Source organism: Myotis daubentonii, chromosome 8 (genome assembly GCF_963259705.1).
Source record: "Myotis daubentonii chromosome 8, mMyoDau2.1, whole genome shotgun sequence".
In the NCBI taxonomy this organism is placed as follows: domain Eukaryota; kingdom Metazoa; phylum Chordata; class Mammalia; order Chiroptera; family Vespertilionidae; genus Myotis; species Myotis daubentonii.
Genome location: NC_081847.1, coordinates 38,694,604 through 38,716,777, shown reverse-complemented (window position 1 = coordinate 38,716,777; position 22,174 = coordinate 38,694,604). Strand labels below are relative to the sequence as shown.

Sequence of the window (22,174 nt, the reverse complement as noted above, 5' to 3'; positions counted from 1 at the left end):
TGTTGTTCAAGATAGATGTTTTTATGTGTGATTCCCTTGTCATCTTTCTACTGTTCTTTCCTTTCTCTGCCACTATTTAAAAAATGGTGGAAAGGAATTTTGGCATCATCAAGGCCATGACTGGTATTTTAAAATCGAGAAAGCTAGCGCTGAGAAATTTTAAGACAACTCTTTCAGTAATATTTTTTTTTTAATTTTTATTGCTTAAAGTATTACAAAGGGTATTACATATGTATCCATTTTATCCCCCCGCCCTAGACAGTCCCCTAGCCTCCCCTATCTTTCAGTAATATTATATTTGAGTATAAGTGAGAGATCTAGCTTTGGATTAATACTGATTTAGCATGTTATGCAGGACTGAGAATAAGAAGTTTTACTCCTACTATTGCAGCTAACTAAGCTTTGTGACCTAAGGCTAATAATTCCTTTCTCTGGCCTGTTATATACAGAATGAATATTAGACTAGATAATTCAAAGATCTCTTCTGGTTCTAGAGTTCAAGCATTTTAACATAATAAATTCATTTTGCTACTTGTCTTTTTTCTGCCAGGGAGAAGTTATACACTGGTTGGCATGTTCATTATATGTTGCATGCCGCAAAAGCATTATTCCCACAGTTGGAAAGGGTATCATGGAAGGAAATTGTGTTTCACTTACCAGAATACTACGTTCAGCTAAATTAAGGTAAAGCGCTTTGATTTTTCAAACATTGTTTTATAAGTCCTAAATTGGATTTTAGAATTTAATTTCTCTTTATTTTAAAACATTTAATTTCATTCTTTTTTTTTTTCAAACGTCATTATTTTGTAAGCTTTTTATCATATTGCTATTCTTTCCCAGTTCTCCTTCCACTGCCTTTCTTCCTCAAATTCTTACTTCAACTAAGGCCTATGTACTAAATCTTTTTTCCCTATAATTTTTTCATTAATTTTTAAAATTAATTTCAAGCACAAAGAATACCCATGTACCCTTGATCCGGATTCACCTATTATTAATATTTGCTTTATTATTTGATCTTTTTCTCTTAAATAATATTTTTTCCTCAACCATTTCAAATTAAGTTGTATACAGTATAGCCCTTTACACCTAAATACTTGAATTATGTGTTTTCTGAAATAACTATAGTACAGTTATCAACTCCAGCAAAGTTAACATTGATACAATAATTTTATATAATCTGTCATCTCTATTCTAGTTTTATTAGTTAAGCCAATAATTTTTCTTTATAGCATTTTTTTTCTTTAGGTACAATCTCCAATCTAGAATCAAACATTACATTCACTTATATCTCTTTAATTTCCTTTAATCAGGAATATTTCCACAGCCTTTGTCTTTTATGACTTGGCATTATTCTTTGCGTAATCCAAAGAATCATAAATCATGCCAAAGCCAGTTGTCCTGCCAACACCAAAGTGAGTTCTGAATCCAAACACAAAGATGACATCTGGTGTGGTCTTAAACATTTTGGCTAGTTTTTCCTGAACTTCTGCCTTGGGTACTATTGCCTTCCCAGGGTGAAGGACTTCGATGACCATTTGCTTCTGTTGAAGTAGTCTGTTGGTTATGAACTTCCCAGTCCAGATAGCCACTGTGTCATTCATGATGAAGGTTCATCTTCAAGCAGCCACAGAGGGAAAAAGAGTGGTTTTTTAAATATAGACTGATCATTTTAAAAAGTTTTAAATCTCACATTCTTTTTTTTTTTAATTCTCACCTGAGGATATATTTTTTTAATTGATTTTAGAGAGAGAGAAAGGGAGAGAGAGAAAAATATCAATGTGAGAGAGAAACATGCATCAGTTGCTTCCTGTATGTGCCCCGACTGAGGATCAAACCCACAACCTAGGTATGTGCCCTGACCTGAAATTGAACCCACAGCCTTTCTGGATATGGGATGATGCTCCAACCAGCTGAGCCACCCAGCTGAGACAAGTGTCACATTTTTATTTTATTTAATTTATTTATTTAATTTATTTAATTTTTTATTTTTATTGATTCAGAGAGGAAGGGAGAGGGAGAAAGAGATAGAAACATCAATGATGAGAATCATTGCTTGGCTGCCTCCTGCACACCAGCCACCTGGGACCAAGCCCACAACCCAGGCATATGCTCTGACTGGAAATTGAACCATGACCTCTGGTTCATAGGTCGATGCTTAACCACTGAGTCACTCCAGCCGAACAAGCATCACATTCTTAATTGCTAAAAGGACAGTAGACCAACATAATCATGTTCATTTAGAAAAATGAAAAATAATTGCAAGTGTTATTTGCATTGATTTATAATACTTTGGGCTATTGTCCAAATTTCAACTTTAAATGATTATATAGATCTTTATAGTCATGGGAAAATACCCATCAAATATTGTTAATAAATCATACTGCAAAACACTATACAGTGGAACCTCAGTTCTCGAACTTAATTTGTTCTGGAAGGCTGTTCAAGAAGCCATTTGTTCGAAAACTGAATCTTTTTTTTCCATTAGAAATAATGTAAATTGTAGTAATCTGTTCCAGACCCCTAAATTATTCCCTCTTTTAACCTTTGTTAAAGGCAATACATGTCTAATGTACTGTTTAATCTATAAACAAACAATTCTTGCCCTGGCCAGTGTAGCTAAATGGTTAGACTTGCAATGGTTTTCAACCTTCCTAATGCCGCGACCTTTTAATACAGTTTCTCATGTTGTAGTGACCCCCAACCATAAAATTATTTTCGTTGCTACTTCATAACTGTAATTTTGCTACTGTTATGAATAGAAATGTAAATATCTGATATGCTATATGTGTTTTCTGATGGTCGCGACCCACAGGTTGAGAACCACTGGGTTAGAGCATCAGCCTGCACGCTGAGGGTACCTGGTTTGCAGGTTTGATCCCTGCCCTGTGGGGATTTGACCAATCCATGTGTCTCTTTCACGTTGATTTCTCTCTCTCTCTCTCTCTCTCTCTCTCTCTCTCTCTCTCTCTCTCTCTCTCTCCCTCTCTCTCCCTCTCCCCCTCTCCCCCCTTCTCCCTCCCTCCTTTCTACTCTAAGAAAGTCAATGGAAAAGATATCCTTCGGTGAGGATTAACAAAACAAAACAAAAAAACCCAGAGTGGCTTAGTGGTTGAGCCTCAACCTATGAACCAGGAGATCACTGTTTGATTCCTGGTCAGGGCACATGCCAGGGTTGTCAGCTTCATCCCCAGTGCAAGAGGCAGCCAGTCAGTGATTCTCATCATTGATGTTTCTCTCTTTCTCTCCCTTTCCCTTCCTCTCTGAAAGCAATAAAAGTATATATTTTTAAGAAAACAAACACTCCACATCTTTTCTTACAGTTATCAAACCACCTCCTACAAAGCCTTAAACTAATCACTTTCAGCACTGGTTCCAGGGGTGCAGCATCTTTGCTGTTTCACATATCATTTCCTCTGAAATGCTGTCACAGGCTAGGGGCTTTTCATTTATTCAAATCAACAACAGTTTTTCTACCTCTTCAATTGCCTGTGATCATTGTTTTGTGAGCACTTTCACACCCTTAGCAGTATCAGCACACCTGATGCCATCTTTATGCTTTAAAATTGTGCTAATGGTCCATTTCACCAGCAACAAAAGCAAAAAAAAAAAAAAAAAAGGCAAAAATTCACAGCGCAATTTCCTGAGAGGTTAATAACATGAGGTTTAGCATTCTCTTATTTGTGGCCTGAGAGGCTTTTTGCCATGCTGATGCATCAACATGAAAGGGTTGTCAGGTCAAGAATGAGTTTTGTTAGAAAACAGACATTTTTTCCATGAACTTGGTTGAGAACCGAATTGTTCAAGACAGAGATCTTTGAGAACTGAGGTTTGACTATAAATATAGATGCACATGTGAAACTAGAAAATTCTTATTGAGTATTTATCTGTGTGCCAGGAACCACTTAATGTTCTAAGGGTTTGCATGTCTTTAACCATTTAATCCTCACAGTTAATCCCATGAAATAAATTTTAAACTGAGTCACCAAGAGGTTAAATTACTTCCAAGTCCATGCTATATTACACATGTATCTACACACAAATATTATATTAGAATGTCTCTGTTTTGAACTTTATTTATATTCAGCTTCAGTTTGCAAAAAAACTTAAAGTACCCTATACAGTTTGGCTCAGTGGATAGAGCGTCGGCCTGCGGACTGAAAGATCCCAGGTTCAATTCCAGTCAAGGGCATGTATCTTGGTTGCTGGCACATCCCCAGTAGGAGGTGTGCAGGAAGCAGCTGATCGATGTTTTCTCTCATTGATGTTGCTAACTCTCTATCCCTCTCTCTTCCTCTCTGTAAAAAATCAATAAAATGTATTTTTTTAAAACATAAAACTTAAAGCAACTTCCAACTTTAAAAAAGTTTCATGTAAAAGTTTATTTTGCTATTAAGTGTAGTATTAAAAAGTAGTATCTGTTGTGCAATTTAAATTTTTTAAATATATTTTTATTGATTTCAGAGAGGTAGGGAGAAGAAGACAGAGATAGAAACATCAGTGATGAGAAAGAATCATTGATTAGTTGCCTCCTGCATGCCCCCTATGGGGATCGAGCCCACAACCTGGGCTTGTGCCCTGACTGGTAATCAAACCCAGGATCCTTCAGTTCACAGGTCGTCACTTTATCTACTGAGCCAAACCGACTAGGGCTGCTATTTAAATTTTTAATTCATTTTAAAATATAAAGACATTGTCTGTATCTCCTTTTTTAAGTATTGAAAAGTAATTCTCTGCATTCTTTCACAAGTTTTTTACTAACTTGTGATTTACTTTTTTTAACTTGTGATTTAAACCAAGATTATTTTCATATTGTAGTAGAACCAGAATGAAAATTTAGTTCATGAAAAATTAATTTTTATACATTTTAATTGGAGCATTGATGCTGTTAATTTTTTACAATATAAGTTTTTTTTAATCTTTTGAGTGCTATTAAAATTCAGTATTGTGCTGCTATTGGGACATATGAGCCATATTTTTTATCTCTGCTCTATAAATTTGTTCTTCTTGTTTGTGGGTAATGAAATACACATAACGAAATTTAACTTTTTAAAAGTTTTTGTTTGTTTTTTTTAGAGAGAGAGGAACATTGATGAGAGAGAAATCGATCAGTTGCTTCCCACAGGCGCCCCAGCCAGGGATTGAACCTGCAACCTGGGTATGTGCTCTGATGGGGAATAAAACATGCCACTTTTTAAAAAATATATATTTTTATTGATATCAGAGGAAGGAAGAAGGAGAGATAGAAATGTCAATGATGAGAGTATCATTGATTGACTGCCTCCTGTATGCTCCCCACTGGGGACCTAGCCCACAACCTGGGCATATGCAAACTCGGGACCCTCAGTCCGCAGGCCGACGCTCTATCCACTGAGCCAAACGAGCTAGGGCGAACATGCCACCTTTTGGTGTACAAGACAACATTCCAACCAACTGAGCCAAGGTGGCCAGCGCATAATTCATCATTTTAACCACTTTTATTTTTTCTTAAAAAAACACTGCATGGCCTTGCAACAGATAGTCAGTGCCAGGCTTCAGTTTCACTTTTTTAAATCTTTATCCCAGGATATGTTTATTGATTTTTAGAGAGAGGAAAGGAGAGAAGGAGAAACATGGATGTGAGAGAGAAACGTTGATCAGCCACCTCCCATATGTGCCCCAACTAGATCAAACCTGCAACCTAGCTAGGTATGTGCCCTGACCAGGAATCAACCCTGCAGTCTTCTGGTTTATGGAATGATACTCCAAACAACCAAGCAACCAACCCAGGCAGGGCCCATTTTAACCACTTTAAGTGTAGAGTTCGGTGGCAATGAATGCATTTTTATTGTTGTGCAAACATCTCCAGAACTTTTTCATCTTCCCAAACTGAAACTTCATAACAATTGAATATCTTCTTTCCTCTCCTGCTAACCCTGGGTAACCTCCATTCTACTTCCTGTCTCTGTGAATTTGCCTATTTTAAACATACTAATAAAAGACAAACATGCAAATTGACCGTACCTTCCCTACTCCTTAAGCCATGCCCACCAGCCAATCAGCAACAATATGCAAATTAACCCAGCCAAGATGGTGGCCGGCAGCCACAGAGATGGAGCAAGCAGGAGGCTTGGTTGCTCCAGTGATGGAGGAAGCCAAACTTCCCGCCTGCCACGGCCGGCTCTGAGCTCTACTCAAGGCAACAAAGTTTCAATTATAGAAGATAAATAAACCCCAGATACCTGCTTTCAGCCGGCTGTGGCCACGGAGCTGGAGCAAGCAGGAGGCTTGGGTTGCCCCTGGCGATGGAGGAAGCCAAGCTTCCCGCCCCGCCCTGGCCGGCTCTGAGCTCCCCTCAAGGCTACAAAGTTTCAATTATAGAAGGTAAATAAATCCCAGAATAAAAAAAGGAAAAAAGGAGAGGCTGGGAGTTTCTGTCGCTGGGGGCTTGGCCAGCCTGAAAATGGCCCTCAGCCCCTCACCCAGGCTGGCCAAACCTCCATGGGGTGAGGGTCCCCACTCGGGGTGGGGGGGGGGCTTGACCAGCCTGCAAACAGCCATCAGCCCTTCACCCAGGCTGGCCAGGCATCCCAGTGGGGACCCCCACCCTGAAGGGGGTGTGACTAGCCTGCAAACACCCATCAGCCCCTCACCCAGGCTGGCAAGGCACCCCAGCGGGACCCCCACCCTGATCCGGGACACCCTTCAAGGCAAACCAGCCGGCCCCCACCCGTGCACCCGGCCTCTATCCTATATAGTAAAAGGGTAATAGGCAAACTGACCATAACAGCAGAAAGACTGGGAATGACTGGTCACTATGACACACACTGACCACCAGGGGGCAGACGCTCAATGCAGGAGCTGCCTTCTGGTGGTCAGTGTGCTCCCACTGGGGGAGCTCTGCTCAGCCACAAGTGAGGCTGATGGCTGCCAGTACAGTGGTGGTGGTGGGAGCCTCTCCTGCCTACTTAGCAGCACTAAGGATGTCCAACTGCAGCTTAGGCCTGTCCCCGCTGGCAAGTGGACATCCCCCGAGGGCTGTCAGAGGGATGTCTGACTGCCAGCTTGGGCCCGATCCCCCAGGGAACAGGCCTAAGCCAGCAGGTGGACATCCTCCGAGGGGTCCCAGACTGTGAGAAGGCATAGGCTGGGCTGAGGGCCCCCCCCCCCGAGTGCACAAATTTTTGTGCACCGGTCCTCTATTCTCATATAAATGAAATCAAACAGTATTTGCCCTTTTGTCACTGGCTTATTTCACTTGGCATAACACCTTTAAGGAAGGATACAGCATATGAATACTTAGCATAATGTCTTTAAGAAAATGACTGATTTAAAAACTAGGGCAGACTTATATATATTTTTCTCTTTTTAAAAAATTAAATTTATTGCAATAACACTGGTTAATAACATAAATTTTAGGTGTACAACTTTGTAATACGATATCTGTATACTCTATTTTGTGCTCACCACCTCAAGCCTAGTCTCTTTTTGTCACCATAATATCTGACCTCCTTTACCCTCTTTTTCCTCCGCCCACCTCCTTTCCCTTCTGGTAACCACCATTCTGTTGTCTGTATCTATAACTTTGGTTTTTTTGTTTGTTTGTTGCTTTTTGTTTTATATCCCACATATGAGTTGAAACTATATACAGTTCTTGTCCTTTTCTGACTTATTTCACTTAGCATAATACACTCAAACTTATTTTTTCTAATGAACCTGGAATAGCTTATTCTAGAAAGTAAGGAAGTGCTCAAAAAAAAAAAATGTTGGGGACATATCCAAGGGACATAGGAGCTAATTTAAAAATGTTTCCAGTCGCCGAAACCGGTTTGGCTCAGTGGATAGAGCGTCGGCCTGCGGACTGAGAGGTCCCGGATTCGATTCCGGTCAAGGGCATGTACCTGGGTTGCGGGCACATCCCCGGTGGGGGATGTGCGGGAGGCAGCTGATCGATGTTTCTCTCTCATTGATGTTTCTAACTCTCTCTATCTCTCTCCCTTCCTCTCTGTGAAAAATCAATAAAATATATTAAAAAAAAAGAAAAAGAAAATGTTTCCAGTAGTAGCCAAACCTGGGATAATTTGAGCATCAAAATGAATAGGGACAGTTATGAATTATAATTCACTGAATGAATTTTATACTGATGATAAATAGGGGAGAAGGGAAAGCTCCTTTTTACATTAGGATGCCAATTAATAAATGTAGAAGAAATGATAGAGTTGGGGCAGGGGGAATCACCATTTCACAACCTCATAGTAATGATTGAGGGAAAAATCTTCAATGGATGCTAAAACTAGGGAATAGGCTGTAACCGGTTTGGCTCAGTGGATAGAGCATCGGCCTGCGGACTGAAAGGTCCCAGGTTCGATTCCAGTCAAGGGCATGTACCTTGGTTGCGGGCACATCCCCAGTAGGAGGTGTGCAGGAGGCGGCTGATCAATGTTTCTCTCTCATCGATGTTTCTAACTCTCTCTCTCCCTTCCTCTCTGTAAAAAATCAATAAAATATATTTTTTAAAAAAATTAAAACTAGGGAATAGAAGTTTGATGAGAAGCAGAATCTACACTAATAAAAGAGAAAAATGGTAATTGGCGTACGACGATACCCTTTTCATTGGCTAATCAGGGCTATATGCAAATTAACTGCCAACTAAGATTGGCAGTTAACTGCCAACAAGATGGCGGTTAATTTGCATATGTAGGCACAATGCAGGGAGGCGAAAGGGAAAGCAGGAAGAAGCCCCCTGCCACTGACAGTGATCGGAAACCCAGGGGGGAGCTAAGAGCTGGGGGGCAGGGCAAAGGCGGCCCTGGGGCCGCCTTTGCCCTGCCCCCCAGCCATGATCGGAGAATCAGGTGCCTTTGCCACCCTGGCCAGTGATAGCAGGAAGTAGGGGTGGAGCCAGCGATGGGAGCTGGGCACGGTCGAAGCTGGCAGTCCCAGGAGCTAGGGGTCCCTTGCCTGGGCCTAAAGCGAAGCCCACGATCGCGGGGCCGCTGCAGCTGTGGGTCCCCGCTGCCCGGGCCAGACGCCTCAGCCAGAGGCATCCTGCAAAGGCAGGGGCGGATCCCACGCGATCGCGGCCCGCACCCCCCCCGCTGCCACTGCAGGTCCCTGCTGCCCGGGCCGGACGCCTAGGCCAGAGGCGTCCGGCCTGGGCAAGGGGCTGATCCTGTGATTGGAGGGTGATGGGGGTCAATGCCTGAGGGCTCCCAGTATGTGAAAGGGGGCAAGCTGGGCTGAGGGACACCCCCCCCCCCCCCGACACCCAGTGCACGAATTTCGTGCACCGGGCCCCTAGTATTTACATAATTACAAAGATTCTCCTCAGTTACTAATTACAAAGGGAAAGATAGTATCTTGGAGGTGGAAAACTGGGCAGATCCTACCTAAATCAAGTACAGAGTTATCAATAATAACCAATGTATATGGTCCACTGAGAAGGATATAACATCACTTGTGCAGTACTGTGTCAAAAATACATGGCCTAAATCTAATGGGAGCATGAAACAAACCCAAATTACAGACATACTACAAGGTAAGATCAGTAAAATGATAACAATGTTTAAGTTTTATGGGCTTTTTTTTTTTTTTTTTTTTTTAAATATATTTTATTGATTTCTTACAGAGAGGAAGGGAGAGGGATAGAGAGCCAGAAACATCCATGAGAGAGAAACATGGATCAGCTGCCTCCTGCACGCCCCCCACTGGGGATGTGCCCGCAACCAAGGTACATGCCCTTGACCGGAATCGAACCCGGGACCCCTTGGTCTGCAGGCCGACGCTCTATCCACTGAGCTAAACCGGTTCTGGCCAGATTTTCGATCTAAGACCACGCTAACATAGACATAAAAAATGTCCCCATAATTGAATAAGCCAGAAAAGACAAGTAATAATCTATTAAGTTATTTTCTGGGTATTTACTACCTTCTTAGTTTATATTTAATGGTGGAACCACACATTGGAACATAAACACTTGAATTTTATTCTGAACCTGTAACTGTCTGATACTTTGTGATCAACTTCTAGAATCCACAACTTGGGATAGTCTGTCTTTCCTCAAACTAATTTTGTAAACTCATCAATCTGTTGACTAACATTAATTTATATTTGGATTATTGTCTAGGTGCTGTAGGTAGATAGGAGTTGTCACTCCCTTTATAGTAGAAGATATGGTATATAATGACCACTTATTCAAAATCTAAATTCCCATGATGATTCTGGGAACCAAAATGATTTCATAGCACTTGGCGAGTGAGGTTTTTTGCCTTTCTTTTTTTTTAAAATAAATTCAGGCTGTTTAATAAAGATTCGTAGGCATAAATAGAAGTTTTCTTTTCCGTCCATTATATGGACTCATTTTAAAGTTTTTTTTCTATTTGTTTAGTTTAATACAGTTTTTTAGTAAAATGAAGAAGTGGATGGACATGTCAAACCTGCCACAAGAATTTCGTGAACGTATAGAAAGATTAGAAAGAAATTTTGAGGTGTCTACTGTAATTTTCAAAAAATTTGAGCCAATATTTTTGGATATATTTCAAAATCCATATGAAGAGCCACCAAAGTTACCACGAAGCAGGAAGCAGAGGTAAGACCCTTAATCCTACATCATTGACATAAAAAGTATGATAAAAAGTCACTAGGGGTATTTGCATTTTTAAAACTCTACTTTTAAAATTTAAGTTTCTATTAAAATCCATTTATAATTACCCATATCTGGAAATTCAGGGTAATAATTTCACTTACTTTTTTATGTTCTGATTATTTTATGCATATTGGAAAGGCTTATTTAAGTTTGTTTAAATTAACCAGAGGTTGTCTGTCCTTTGTGAGTGGAATTTTATATGTAATTTAACTTTATTATTTGTTATTTATATTTACTGTTTCAGTTTAAATGGCAGCTGTGGAGTGATATTTAGCAAGTTAGTAATTTAAAAAGTACATTTCCTCCCTTTTTTTAGGAGGAGTCCTTGCAGTGTTAAGGATCTCTTTAATTTCTGTTGGACACTCTTTGTTTATACTAAGGGTAAGGTGATACTTTTCAGTGGTTTTACATTTCTTCTGTGGGAACTTGTTGCTATTTGATATTAGAGGTTTCTAGGTTTTGTGTCTCTCTTTTTCTTACAAAGGTAATTTTCGTATGATTGGAGATGATTTAGTAAACTCTTATCATTTACTTCTGTGCTGCTTGGATCTGATTTTTGCCAATGCCATTATATGCCCAAATAGAGGAGATTTGCTAAATCCATCATTTAAAGGTAAGACCTTATTTATTTTTGAAAACTGATTATCAGTTTTTAGAAAAAGTTTTAAAAACTGACCATATTCTTTCCCCCCTGTTGCTTTTCATACCCTGTCATACTAGGATTGCCATCTGATTTCCATACTGCTGACTTCAGGGCTCCTGAAGAGCCTCCCTGCATCATTGCTGTACTGTGTGACCTGCATGACGGACTTCTAGTAGAAGCAAAAGGAATAAAGGAGCACTACTTTAAGCCATATATTTCAAAACTCTTTGACAGGAAGGTACTGTACTTATTAAATGACCAAGATTTTTAGGAGTTAGCAGCAGTAACCTCAAAGGAAGAAATAATGTTTTAAAGATTCAGAGTCAAGATTTCCAGGTTTCAGTCTCTGCCATGTTGCAGAATTGGCCTATAACGTGAGGAACAGCCGTGACCAATTATATATACTATCAAGTAAAAATGCACTGTCAGAAGTAACGATAGGAGGGTCTGATAAAAAATTATGAAAAACAGGAGGTCGTAAGCTAATTTACTGCCACAATTTGAATAATTCCTATTTACTAGAAGTAGGATGCGTATAACAACTATAGCTTTAATTCTTTGTAAATAGAGCAGAAAATCCTGTATAGTTTTGTAGACACTTGCAGACTATATGCGTGCATTCTAGTTTGTTTTCCTCAAGAATTTACTTAGCTATTTCTATATTTGTGAAGTGGCTTATTCCTTTAGGACTCAATTTTTCATTTCCTGAATATTCAGCCTTTTAATCCAGCTACCTTGAGTTTTCTCTTTAGTAAAAAAGGGAGTTTGGATTAGGTCATCATGTGGTTCCTCTCTGCCAATATTATGAGATTTTTCTTCAAGCATAAAGTCTTTCCTAATTGGATTCTTTGTCTCTTACACATACTTTTGTATTTAGTTTTATATTTCCTAAAATGTGTGTGTGTGTGTGTGTGTGCGTGTGTGTGTGTGTGTGTGTATCATGACTCTATATGTATGTTAAACATCTTCAGTAAACTTCTAAGGAAATTCAAAAGTTATGTCTGTTATACTCTGCAGAAGAAGCACACTAGCGGCCTCTGAGTATGATGATTGTACATCTTGGTTTCTTTGGATTATTTGGCTTTGTGCTGTTGTCTTAGCACAGGGGTGGGAAACCTTTTTTCTGCCAAGGGCCATTTGGATATTTTTAACATCATTTGAGGGCCATACAAAATTATCAGTTTAAAAATTAGCCTGCTGTATTTGGTCAACCATTTAATTAAATCACCCCTAATGCATTGGCAAGGCCAAATCAAATGATTTCCCACCCCTGTCTTAGCATCATTATTATAGCATCTCCTTTCACCCTAAAAGTATCCTAGTTTGGACAATGGTCCTCTTGCCCATGGGCCATAGGTATTTTGCTTGGTCTTTGTAGGGTGTTATTTATTTCATTTTATTTTGTTTTGTTCAATTTTTAATTTCCAGATAAAGACCTTATATATAAAAACCTTTCAAAAATCAGAAGCTATAGCAATATTGGTTTGGAATTTCTACATGACTTTACATGGGTAACTGTTGTCAAGCTAGATGATGGTCACTTCTTTGAAGATGGGAAATACCCTTTCTGCTCTCATCATTTATGTATATTGACCCCTGACCCTTAGGGCATTTGAGTTTACAACTCCTGATGTGTAATAATCTTAAGTAGTGTGAATACACAAAAGTATTAACAACAGTATAGTTTTCCTCTCACCAATGATAGTACATATGTTTCTTTTGAATCTTTTGTTAGTATATGTTAGTTTACTTTCACCATAGACAAGTGTTTAAAATTGGATAGCTTTCATCAGAATAACTATGGAAATTTGCTAAAAATGCTGCCTCAGCCCAGGCCTTGAGGTCCATCAGTTTGCATTTCAAACAAGTTCTCTTAAATGATTCGTATATCACTAAGATTTGGAAACCACTGCTATAGACTGATTTTAAAGCATTTTCAAAACTGACTTTAGCCTGGTTGGTGTGGCTCAGTTGGTTGAGTGTCAGTCATCTTATGCACCAAGAGGTCACTCACTGGTTTGATTCCTGGTCAGGTCACATGCCTGGATTGTGGGTTCAATCCCCAGTAGGGGGTGTGGAGGAGGCAGCTGATCAAGGTTTCTATCTCATCAATGTTTCTATCTCCCTTCCTCTCTCTGAAACCAATAAAAACGTATTAAAATAATAGTAAATTTTAAAAGGCAATTTTCTTTTTAAAGAAGAAAAAAACCTTGACTTTAAATGGTTTTTAATATTTTATTTGCATGCTGATTTAGTTTTACTGGTCTGAAATAAATATTTAGTAATTTTGTTTTGTGTTTGTATGATTTATGACAACTGCCAATGTGAAAATTTAGATAAATACTGTTTTTATGTGTGTGCTAATATGCTCAATTATATGATGTCACATAATGACTTTTTCCTCCTAGATTTTAAAAGGAGAATGCCTCCTGGACTTTTCCAATTTTACTGATAATAGGTAAGTATCTACCACTAATGGTATCTAATATAGTATAGGCTGTCAATAATAATTTGTTGCAATTTATTAAGTGAAACATTCAAGTTCCTACTGCTCTAGTGACATTGAGTGGGTGTTGTCACCAAGCCTTGTTGCCTTTATATTTACTTTGGGGAACCATTGGTACTTGACAGCTACTTTCCAGAGAAAGTCATAAACAAGCCCAATGTCTTCTGTATTTGAGTTTTTATTAATCAAATGTTGGCAAATTCACAATGTGCTTATATTTCAAAGCCATTATTGCCTCAGTATCTTAATTAGGTTCAACTAGTTTTCAGATTAAGTATATGTTCTCTTTCACTCACCTTTCAAAGTAAGTTATTGCTGTGTATGTGAATGTGAAGAATGGTCATCAGGTAGGAGCCTCTGATATCATTAGATGAGCAGACTTAATAAAAATAAGAAGTCACCCTGGCCAGTGTGGCTCAGTTGGGTAGGCATTGTCATGCACCAAGGGATTGCTGGTTGATTCCTGATCAGGGCACAAGCCCAGATTGCAGGCTCGATCCCCAGTAGGGGTGGTGCAGGCGGCAGCTGATAGATGTCTCGCTCTCGCATCAGTGTTTCTCTCTCTAAAAATCAATAAAAAATATATTTTTAAAAACGTAACAACACTAGCCCTAATCGGTTTGGCTCAGTGGATAGAGCATCGGCCTGCAGACTGAAGGGTCCCAGGTTCGATTCCTGTCAAGGGCATGTACCTTGGTTGCAGGCACATCCCCAGTAGGGGGTGTGCAGGAGGCTGCTGATGGATGTTTCTTTCTCATCGATGTTTCTAACTTTCTGTCCCTCTCCCTTCCTCTCTGTAAGAAATCAATAAAATATTATTTAAAAAAAAAGAAAAAGTAACAACACTAGAAAGTCATCAGCTTTTCCATACTGTGGAGTCTAAATCTATCTTCAAATCAAGATAAATCCATTGTGTTTTATTCTGTTACTTGGTTTTATTCTTGCAGCTTCAAGTAATTTTTTTTTTTTTTTCAGCAAAGCAGTGAACAAGGAGTATGAAGAATATGTTTTAACTGTTGGTGATTTTGATGAACGGATCTTTTTGGGAGCAGATGCAGATGAGGAAATTGGAACTCCTCGAAAGTTCGCTGGTGACACCCCATTAGGGAAACTGACAGCACAGGCTAATGTGGAATATAACCTTCAACAACACTTTGAAAAAGTAATATAACCTAGACTGGCCTCAGTCTTGAATGATCTTTTTCTTTCTGTGTATGATTCTACTAACAGCAGAAGCATCTTTCAAGCTAAATCTTGGGTTTCTTCTACTAATTCATATTTCCCATGAAAGCCTTAAAAGGTAATTTTTAAAACTATGGCATTTAGTATTTTTACCACATTTACTATTTTTCATATTTTGGATATATTTTCCCAGAATGCCTGGGTTGTACAGTAGAGAATGTGTCTTGACATAAAGGATTTATGCTTTCTTCCTAATCTTTTTATCATTAGCCACTATTCCACTGCTTTAAAATTTAATTTGCTTTCCTACCCATGATAAACTTATGTGCTCTTCCTGTGCTTCAGCTATAAAACTCTGGACTTGATTATTAATAGCCAAGGCTTAATTCTGTATATAATGGATTGGAGGATAAGGTTTAATGGAAAAGTCACTAGTCTAGAATACTGATTTTCAACCTTTTGTCTCATGGCACACATAAATTAATCAGTATAATTCTGTAGCACACCAAAGAAATAATTTTTTTTGCCAATCTGATCAAAAAATTAGTTATACTTTTGATTTACCAAAAAATCCTATATAATAAAAGGGTAATATGCAAATTGACCCTAACAGTGCAGCAACTGGTGGATATAACGCGCACTGACCACCAGGGGCAGACGCTTAATGCAAGAGCTGCCCCCTGGTGGTCAGTGCACTCCCACTGGAGGAGCTCTGCTCAGCCACAAGCTAGTGCAGCGGTGCTGGCAGGAGCCTCTCCCACCTCCTTGGCAGACGGACATCCCCCGAAGGCTCCCGGGCTACCAGAGAGATGTCTGACTGCCAGCATAGGCCTGATCCCCCAGGGAGCGGGCCTAAGCCGGCAGGTGAACATCCCCCAAGGGGTCCCGGACTACGAGAGGGAGTAGGCCGGGCTAAGGGACCCCTCCCCACCTCCCCACCCCCACCCCAAGTGCACAAATTTTCATGCACCGGGCCTCTAGTAATAATAATAATTGCCTACCCTTTTTGCTCCAAAGTGGCTTTTTAAAAAAAAAATCAGGTGCTTATAAGGATTTCTGGTATAATTAAACAGTTAGATACAACCTTTTTGCAATGTGGCCAGTGAGTTGAACTCTGTTATATACCTATATATGTATGGTTCAAGTCAGGGCATTCACGCTGGACAGTATTTGTTGTTTTGGCTGTTGTCAGTTTTTTGAGGGGAGGGGCTGTTATAATTTTTTTAATTTGACAATCTAAAGGAAAAAAGATCAGTGTCCCTGACTAAATAGTCAGGTATTGCATGCTTTAAAAATTCTTGCAGCACACTGGTTGAAGATCAGCTCTGCCATTAACTTCATCAGCTTAAACGGGGTTTTTAACTTCTCTGTGCCTGTTGTCTCATAAGTAAAATGAAATTGTATGTTATTTTTAAGTGAATGTTAGGAAGAGAAAATGAGATTATGCTTTGAAAAAGTGTTACTCAAATTTAAGGATGTTATTAACATGATATTGCTAAAAATTTGGTGGATAACCAGAAGAGGAGGGGAAAAAGTAGCCTACTAAATTTGAATAGAGAAGATGATATACATACTGAATTAAATACATAATAAGGGGGAAGGTAACTTTTTAACCTCACAGATTTTTCTTTTTTTGACAGAAAACATCATTTGCACCTTCAACACCCCTGACAGGACGGCGATATTTACGAGAAAAAGAAGCTATCATTACTCCTGTTGCTTCAGCCACTCAAAGTGTGAGCCGGTTACAGAGTATTGTGACTGGGCTGAAAAATGCACCAAGTGAACAACTTATAAATATTTTTGAGTAAGTTCAATACTATTATTTTTCTAAATTAGATTTTGTATTCCATTTTGTATTCAGTATATTCAGAATTCTTAAGATAGTGGATATACATTGGGAAAGTTTTATCATACCATTTCAATCACAAAATATGTTGACATAATATCAGAAAGAAGTACCTATTAAAAATTTCATATCAATATTCCTATTATTATAGACTTTTAAGGTTAGATATATCTGAAAGATTATTTAGCTCTGACATTCCATTCTGGTAACTATCCCTAAGTTATACATTATTGTTTTTCTTTTTACTTGACCTTAAATGGGTTCAAGCTAAATGTTTATCAAATGGAGGAATTACATACTGATGGTGCAGCCAGAAAATATATTTTTTTGCGATTGTTTAAAAAACATGCCGAAACCGGTTTGGCTCAGTGGATAGAGCGTCGGCCTGCGGACTGAAAGGTCCCAGGTTCGATTCCGGTCAAGGGCATGTGCCTTGGTTGCGGGCACATCCCCAGTGGGGAGTGTGCAGGAGGCAGCTGGTCGATGTTTCTCTCTCGTCGATGTTTCTAGCTCTCTATCTCTCTCCTTTCCTCTCTGTAAAAACTCAATAAAATATATTTAAAAAAAAAACAAAAAAACATTATAAGAACCTGGTGGGATTCCTAAAGATAAAACCCAGGAAAGTTTGGGGCCACCCCTAAGAATGTAGCACCAGGAGTCTCCCACTTCTCACTCAGGTTCTAGCAATTCATTAAAATTACCTTTTAAGTATCCTTACAAATTTATGCTCCTTCTTCTCCAGAAGTATGGAACAATGAGATAGCTTTCCTGATCAGCAGGGGGACACTAATAGCTGGGAAGCTTGATGCTCAGTGATAGCTTTGCTACCTCTGAATCCTAAAAAAGACCCTGTCCTTCAAGAGCAACTGAAGCCCTTTAAAGATGCACAGATTGCCCTTTATCTCCTTGTGTTTATAATTCTCATACCTATCATCTGAATAGTGGTAACAAATGAGTAAACTAGAGGAGTGCATGTATAATGCATCAGCAGAAATTATGTCTATGAAAGAAAAACAAGCGCATTTGGAATAGGAAATAAAAGGAGAAGTGAAAAAAAGAAGTAAATCTCTCCCTTCCTCTCTGAAAGCAATAAAAATAAAAAAAATAATAATAATAAAGAAGTGAAACTATTGAATAACATGACTAAGGCTGAAAGATTGGGAACATTCTCAGACACTGAAAAATACTACTTATATTCAAGGTCCTCCTGGACACCCAGATGAAAAGGAAATAGAGATCTCACACTGGAAAAGATGCATTCCAGATCTAATAACAGGTCCCCCTGTTATTATTTTTTTCTTTTTCTCAAAATTTTTTATCTAAAAACAAACCGAAAAAAAATGAAAAAAAGAAAAACAAAAATTATTGGAAACTTCATGGTTCAGGTGGGGAGAAAGGAGAGGAGCATGGAGCTCAGGCTCCGAGCCTCTCCAGAGGAAGTCCTCACCCTCGAAGTGCCCTCTTTGAGGGAGAGCAGCGCTGGGGACAGCCCCCCATGCCCAGCCTCCATCTGGAGAAGAGGGTAGAGTCACAGTGGTCCAAGGGCCAGAGGGACTGGAGGGGGTGGGGGGCAGGGGACAAAGGGGTCACAGGAAGTAGTCAGCCACGGGTTTCTTGGAGGGGATGCCCCGCGTCTCTTGGGGAGCAGCCTCAAAGATGATAAAATCTTTCTGGAGATGCTCATCCAGCTGCAAGATGGCTGCCACATTCCCACAGCGGTAGCAGTAGTTGGGTGCCGACCACACAGTGAGCACAGTCTCATTGAAGTGCCACTTGTAACCTTCCATCACCAGTTGGTGGGCACGGAGGATCATGTCAATGTCGTTGGCTGCATTGAACTGAGCCACCACGTCACTGCCAAATAGGTAGCCAGCCCCACAGGGGCTCACACCACAGCTTGTTGTGTCTTCAGGGTCAGACCAGAGCAAGTCACACATGGGACTATCATGAGGCACCTGCTTTCGGTCAATCGTCTGGATCTGGTCAAGGGTCTGGATGGAGGGGGAGAGGCCCCCATGCACGCAGAAGATCTTGCCATCAATGATGGCTGACAGGCTGAGGTAGTCAAAGAATTCAGTGCAGTAGCGCCACACGGTCACCAAGCCATATTTACGCAGGCACTCATCATAGAAGCCATAGACCTGTGTGATCTGACGGCTCTCATAGTTGCCCCGGATCAGGGTGATTTGATCAGGATAGCGAACCTTAAGTGCCAGCAGCAGGAGGAACGTTTCAACGCTGTAGAAACCATGATCCACAAAGTCCCCCATGAAGAGGTAGTTGGTCTCAGGTTCTAAAGGTGATTGGAGAACAATTGGCTTTCCTGGAAGTCAAGGATTCTCGGGACTAGTGGAGAAGACTTGGAAACCAGGAAATCCTGGACAAAAAGGCCAGAATGGGGAAAGAAGGAGAAGAAGCATGCTAAGACCAGTACCACTCCCTGATCTTATTAGGCAGAACCCTTTTAGGATCAGGTGGGTTAAGTAGGACATCTTCTGCTACCATCTCATTAAAAGGTCCTTCACCTCCAGACAAATCAGCACAACTGATTCCAAGATCCCTTTGTGGTTCCTCCAAACGACCAGGTAGCCAAGCTTCCTCATGGTTTTCTCTCCCGGTCCTGGGTGCTGCTGCTAGGGGCCTCTGCTTTCATGCTCAGACCTCTACCCACTCCGTACCCCTGCATCACTATCATCCCCTAACCTGGACACCTTCCATTGGCTGTTCTAACTAGAGCCAGGCTAGGAGTTCACTGACACCCCCTCACCTAGTGTCTTGCTAAACCAGATTAATCCATTGAGTTCTAGAAATTTTATGGGTACTGACTTATGTGGGTTCATTAATTAAGAAACACTATTCTCAACCAACAAGAGGAATGACATAAAAAGAAAATTCATTCAGCATATGTTCATTGTGAACCTCCTGGAACTGGACTTGATAGCTAATAAGATAGCTATTGTGTCTGGCCTTACAGAGCTAATTGTCCTGAAAGACATAGAAATGTAAACAGACAATTATACAGTACAGCAGAGCTATATTGGAGGAAGAATAGGGCTCTATAGGTGCTTAGAGGAGATCAATATTTTTAAATTCCTTAGATTATTAAAAAGATAATTGATTTTGATTTGCATAGTTTACCTTCTTATTTTCTTAGGCTCTAAATTGCAGCCTTTTTTTTTTCTTCAAGTTTTATGGTGAGGTAAAGTGGAGCTTGGACAGTTCATTCAACACATTTGAACAAAAAAAACAAAACTTTTTTTTTTTTTAATTTCCTGCTCATTTCAAGCAAAAATTTTTTATCAGGGTGGCTGCAAAAAAGAAAAAAAGAAAAGAAAGAAAGAGAGAAAAGAATAACAGAATTTCATGAAAAAAACAAAACTGATAATTTTTTTATTCTAAAAAGTATTTTATGCTTTAATTATCCAGTGTAGGTCCTGGAGGAAAAAGACATATTTCAGTAGCACTAGAGATACTTTGTTTAGGTAAACAAAGGGCTGAAACAATGAAAAGGGAGAAAAGTTAAGAAAAGGCAGACAGCCGAAACCGGTTTGGCTCAGTGGATAGAGCGTCGGCCTGTGGACTGAAAGGTCCCGGGTTCGATTCCGGTCAAGGGCATGTACCTGGGTTGCGGGCATATCCCCAGTAGGAGATGTGCAGGAGGCAGCTGATCGATGTTTCTCTCTCATCGATGTTTCTAACTCTCTATCTCTCTCCCTTCCTCTCTGTAAAAAATCAATAAAATATATTAAAAAAAAAAAAAAGATAAAAAAAAAAAAAAAAAAGAAAAGGCAGACAAAAAAAGGAATAAGATGATGGCATAGGTAAATGTGGCATTCACCTTCTCCCACCGCCACATCAAAATTACAACTAAACCACAGAACAACCATCATTCAGAACAGCCTGAAATCTGGCTGAACAGACGCCCTACAACTAGAGAATTAAAGAAGGCACTTTGAGACTCTAGGTGGGGCAGAGGCCAGAATGGGCTAGTCGGACATCCACATATGGCAGTTAAAAATCAGGAGGAATATCTTGGCAGCGGAACTACCCCAGTGAGAAGCAAAGGGTCCCACCCCTACACCAGACCCTCAGCCCAGGATTCCAATGCCAGAAAGAGTAGTCCTCATAACTTCAGGCTGTAAAAGCCAGTGGGGATTGTGGCTGAGTGACACAGAGGCTGCTGAAGTCCCAAGCAGTTCCCCTTAAAGGACCTGTGCACAGACTTACTCAGACTCACTGTCTCTGAGCTCCAGCACTGAGGCAGCAACTTGAAAGGATTCAAGGACATACAGAGAGGAACTAAATTGTCTGGCATCAGGACAACTGGGGCCAGCCTTCTCCCAGACAAAATTGCTGGCAGAGGTCATTGTTCCTTGGCTAAGACCCCCCCCTACCACAGAGCCAACAGGCAGGAGCCATATCTAAGTCTCCATCAACCTGACCAACACTGTTCACCAGTCCTGGTGATACCCCAAGACCCCACTCCACCCAGTTTGCAGTCCCATCCAAGCTGTTTGCAGTGGGTTTTCCATATGAATGGCCTGTCCTGGCTCAGGCTTCAGACTTTTCCAAAATCTCTCAAACAAGCAGCAGCTGGCCTCATCATGCTCCATATCTCTGGATAAGTGGCCACAGGCCCAGCACTAGCAGCAGCTTTCCAAGGTTCAAAGCTTGGCCTCCTGGGCACCTCCAAGCCCAACACAAATAGCACCTATCTGCAGATCATTCTGTAACTCGTGTCGGGTGGCCCCAGGCAGGGCATAGGCAGCAGTTGACTTTGCACCTCCCAGGAGGCCCTAGAGCCAGTGTACCCGGTAGTCAGCTTCAGACCATGACAGTTTTCAACCCTACCACATCCAAGGGGAGGACTTGGTGAGCACCAAAGCCCCATTGAAGCAAGTCCTGCCCCATAGGGGTGTCTCCTGCACAGCAGCTTTTCTGCTGTTGTCATAGCTGTTCCTCACAGCCAATTGGCCTGGGAGTCAACCCCTCCCAGTGACAACAATTAAGGCTCAACTACAACAGGACAGTGCACACAGCCCATGTAGAGGCTCACATAGAAGTCTCAGCTCAGGTGTCTAGTAAGGCTGAGCCACTGGGCCCTACAGGACACCTACTACACAAGGTCACTGTACCAATTCCAGGATACATAGCAGCTCTACCTAATACATAGAAAACACAGGGAAGCAGCCAAAATGTGGAGACAAAGAAACATGTTACAAATGAAAGAAATGGAAGCAAGCAAACTGCTGGATACAGAGTCAAAACAATGGTTATAAGATTACTCAAGGATCTTAATGAGAGCTTCAAGGAACTTAGTGAGATTCTCAAGGATCTTAGTGAGAATGTCAAAGACATGAAAAAGGGCCAGTC

The 22,174-nt window shown here is 40.4% G+C and overlaps 2 protein-coding genes across 2 annotated transcripts in view; one reads left to right on the top strand and one right to left on the bottom strand.

Annotated features, from left to right (window-relative positions):
* The window catches only part of RBL1 (RB transcriptional corepressor like 1), an 89,574-nt gene that overhangs the window by 6,239 nt on the left and 61,161 nt on the right, over positions 1 to 22,174 (top strand). Inside the window, exons 2-9 of the mRNA XM_059706087.1 lie at positions 551 to 684; positions 10,364 to 10,564; positions 10,938 to 11,002; positions 11,106 to 11,234; positions 11,342 to 11,502; positions 13,673 to 13,722; positions 14,746 to 14,932; positions 16,593 to 16,759. Coding sequence (XP_059562070.1) covers positions 551 to 684; positions 10,364 to 10,564; positions 10,938 to 11,002; positions 11,106 to 11,234; positions 11,342 to 11,502; positions 13,673 to 13,722; positions 14,746 to 14,932; positions 16,593 to 16,759 — 1,094 coding nt within the window. The remainder of the gene's footprint in view (positions 1 to 550; positions 685 to 10,363; positions 10,565 to 10,937; positions 11,003 to 11,105; positions 11,235 to 11,341; positions 11,503 to 13,672; positions 13,723 to 14,745; positions 14,933 to 16,592; positions 16,760 to 22,174) is intronic.
* LOC132239595 (serine/threonine-protein phosphatase 4 catalytic subunit-like) lies at positions 18,143 to 19,086 on the bottom strand. The gene has a single exon (XM_059706088.1). The coding sequence runs from the start codon at positions 19,069 to 19,071 to the stop codon at positions 18,388 to 18,390; it is 684 nt and encodes a 227-aa protein (XP_059562071.1). The 5' UTR covers positions 19,072 to 19,086; the 3' UTR covers positions 18,143 to 18,387.

What these genes read in the sequence shown, in the direction of transcription:
- LOC132239595 (XM_059706088.1), bottom strand. Translation starts at nt 19,071, where the DNA reads ATGGGGGACTTTGTGGATCATGGTTTCTACAGCGTTGAAACGTTCCTC.